Source organism: Octopus bimaculoides, unplaced genomic scaffold, assembly GCF_001194135.2.
Source record: "Octopus bimaculoides isolate UCB-OBI-ISO-001 unplaced genomic scaffold, ASM119413v2 Scaffold_25406, whole genome shotgun sequence".
In the NCBI taxonomy this organism is placed as follows: Eukaryota; Metazoa; Mollusca; class Cephalopoda; order Octopoda; family Octopodidae; genus Octopus; species Octopus bimaculoides.
Genome location: NW_026306484.1, coordinates 23,929 through 26,428, shown reverse-complemented (window position 1 = coordinate 26,428; position 2,500 = coordinate 23,929). Strand labels below are relative to the sequence as shown.

The following is a 2,500-nucleotide window of genomic DNA, read 5'->3' as shown; positions in this document are numbered from 1 at the left end:
CATGGCAAGCTCGCAATTGAGTGTTATAAATGGGCGGGGGTAAACAAGTGGTTTACTCTTGATTTATACAGCAAATAAGAAAACAGAAAGGATACAAAATGGACAGACATCAGCCAGTAAACATTCTAGTATGTCTTTATTCCAATGTATTAAATGAATGCATACACATTTATTAGTAGTACTACTAATGCATCGGAATAAATAGACATACTAGAATGTTTACTGGCTGATGTCTGTTGATTTTGTATCCTCTCCACTTTCTTATTTGCCAATATACACACATATATACACTCACACACACATATATAAAAATGGAGTTCTTCTGGTGAAACATTGTTTGAAATTACAGTTAAAAGACTTGTAGGGTGAAGTTGATTCCTTGCTTTTTTTGCATGCCCTGAAGAAGGGATCGTAGCCCCGAAATATAGAATTATAAATTAAAGCTACAACTTTTCTTTTTTTCTTTTTTCTTTTTCTATTTTAATTTATATATTCTTGCATTGTTCTGGATTTACCCAACAAGTCTTTTAATATAAATATATATATATATACAGGGAGAGAGAGAGAGAGAGAGCGAGAGATGTATATATATAAATACATATACAATGTATATATACATATATATATGTATATATATATACAGGGAGAGAGAGAGAGATGTATATATATAAATACATATAGAATGTATATATATATATATGTATATATATATATATATACATACATATACACATGCATACATTCACACATGTACACACACAAATATATACATGTGACTTTCTTTCTTGACTTCAAATTTATAAATTAGTGAGTAATATCTGTATTATACATACATACATACAAATATATATACCTATATATAAATATATGTGTATATATATACATGTGTGCATATATATATATATATATATATATATATATAATATACCTATATATAAATATATGTATATATATATAATATATATATATATATATATATATATATATATATATACATGTATATATATACATAATGTATATATACTTATATATGTTAAATATAAATTTAATGTCATATACAATATATAATATACATGCACATATATATATGTATACGTATATATAAATACGTGTATATACATATATATTTATATATATACACATATACATACATATATTTATATATACACATATATATATACATATATATAGATATGTATATATATGCACACACACACCCACAAACACACACACATGCACTCACACACACACACAAGGATGGGATAGTACTCTTCTCATTTCAAACACACGTCATATCTTCATCGCACCTTTCCGACTCGGAGCACGTCTCCTCATTTATAATCCTGCTAAGCGTCGGCTGAAACGATGCCGTTACTCCAAGACGGGGTGACCTCTTCGCCACCATAACTGCCTCCTCTAACATGGCAACATCCTCTGGATGATGCACGATTCTGGACTTACTGGCAACAGAGAACTCAGTGTTGTAGCTGATCTCCTCGCGCCGTCGAATCGAGCGTCGTTTCCGGCTCCCCTTCACCATTTCTAGATTCTCATCTTTGCCGTCATTCTCATCGTTGTTTTCACCATACCATTTCCTGTTGCAGCCGAGATACATACAGACGGAACGGACGGTCTCCATCATGCTTTTTTTCAGTTGGTTGTTTGTCATCACGTATATGAGCGGGTTCCAGATTACGGAACACTTGGCGAGGACGGCGCACGAAATTTCAGCAGCTGGCGTCACGATGTTGGAATGGTAACCCAGCACGAACAGTAGAGATACGATGGCATAGGGCATCCATGATGCAAGAAAGGCAACTATAAAAGAGAGAAGAAAGAGAAAGAAAGAGATTAAAGAATAATAGAAGAAAGGCATTATGATTTATGATTGAAATTATGGTTAGAGCTAGGGTTAAATGTAAGTTTAGCTTGGAAGTTAGGGTTACGGTTTGGAATTACAGTTTAAGGTAGGGTCTTAGAAGAAGGGTTAAGATTAGGATTAGGATTAGAGTTAGAATGAGGAGTTTACTTACGTGTTACAAAGAATATAGTTTTTGCCACTTTTGTTTCAATTCTTGAATTAATCTGTGTCATTTGGTTCGAATGAGATTTTTTGTGCACCTGAAAAAAGCAAAAACAGATAGAGAAAGACTTTAGATAATGTGAGTATTCTTTGCTGAGGAGGGAAAAGTGAAACAACCCTCGGAAAATGATAGGGGATATACAATGGGTGTATGGATTTCCTGATTATGTCAAAAGTACAAATTTCAAGGCCAATATCTCCCGGTAATCTATATTAAAGATTATTTGTGAAGATTTCCATGTGGTCATTTAGAGTAACGTATGGTTCTCATTTAACTGCGCATTCTATTCGGGCGGAGCAAAGCCTTGTGAGTGGATTTGGTAGACGGAAACTGAAAGAAGCCCGTCGTATATATGTATATATATATATATATGTGTGTGTGTGTGTGTCTATATATATATATATATATATATATAT

General features: G+C 32.5%; 1 protein-coding gene across 1 annotated transcript; it reads right to left on the bottom strand.

The window, feature by feature from the left end:
* Positions 1-1,210: 1,210 nt before the first annotated feature.
* On the bottom strand, positions 1,211-2,121 carry LOC106871833 (melanopsin-A; the record flags this gene model as incomplete). Its single annotated transcript, XM_014918551.2, has 2 exons — positions 1,211-1,818; positions 2,034-2,121. Coding segments are annotated over 2 exons (627 nt in total), but the record flags the coding sequence as incomplete, so codon positions are not given.
* Between the last annotated feature and the right edge of the window lie 379 nt (positions 2,122-2,500).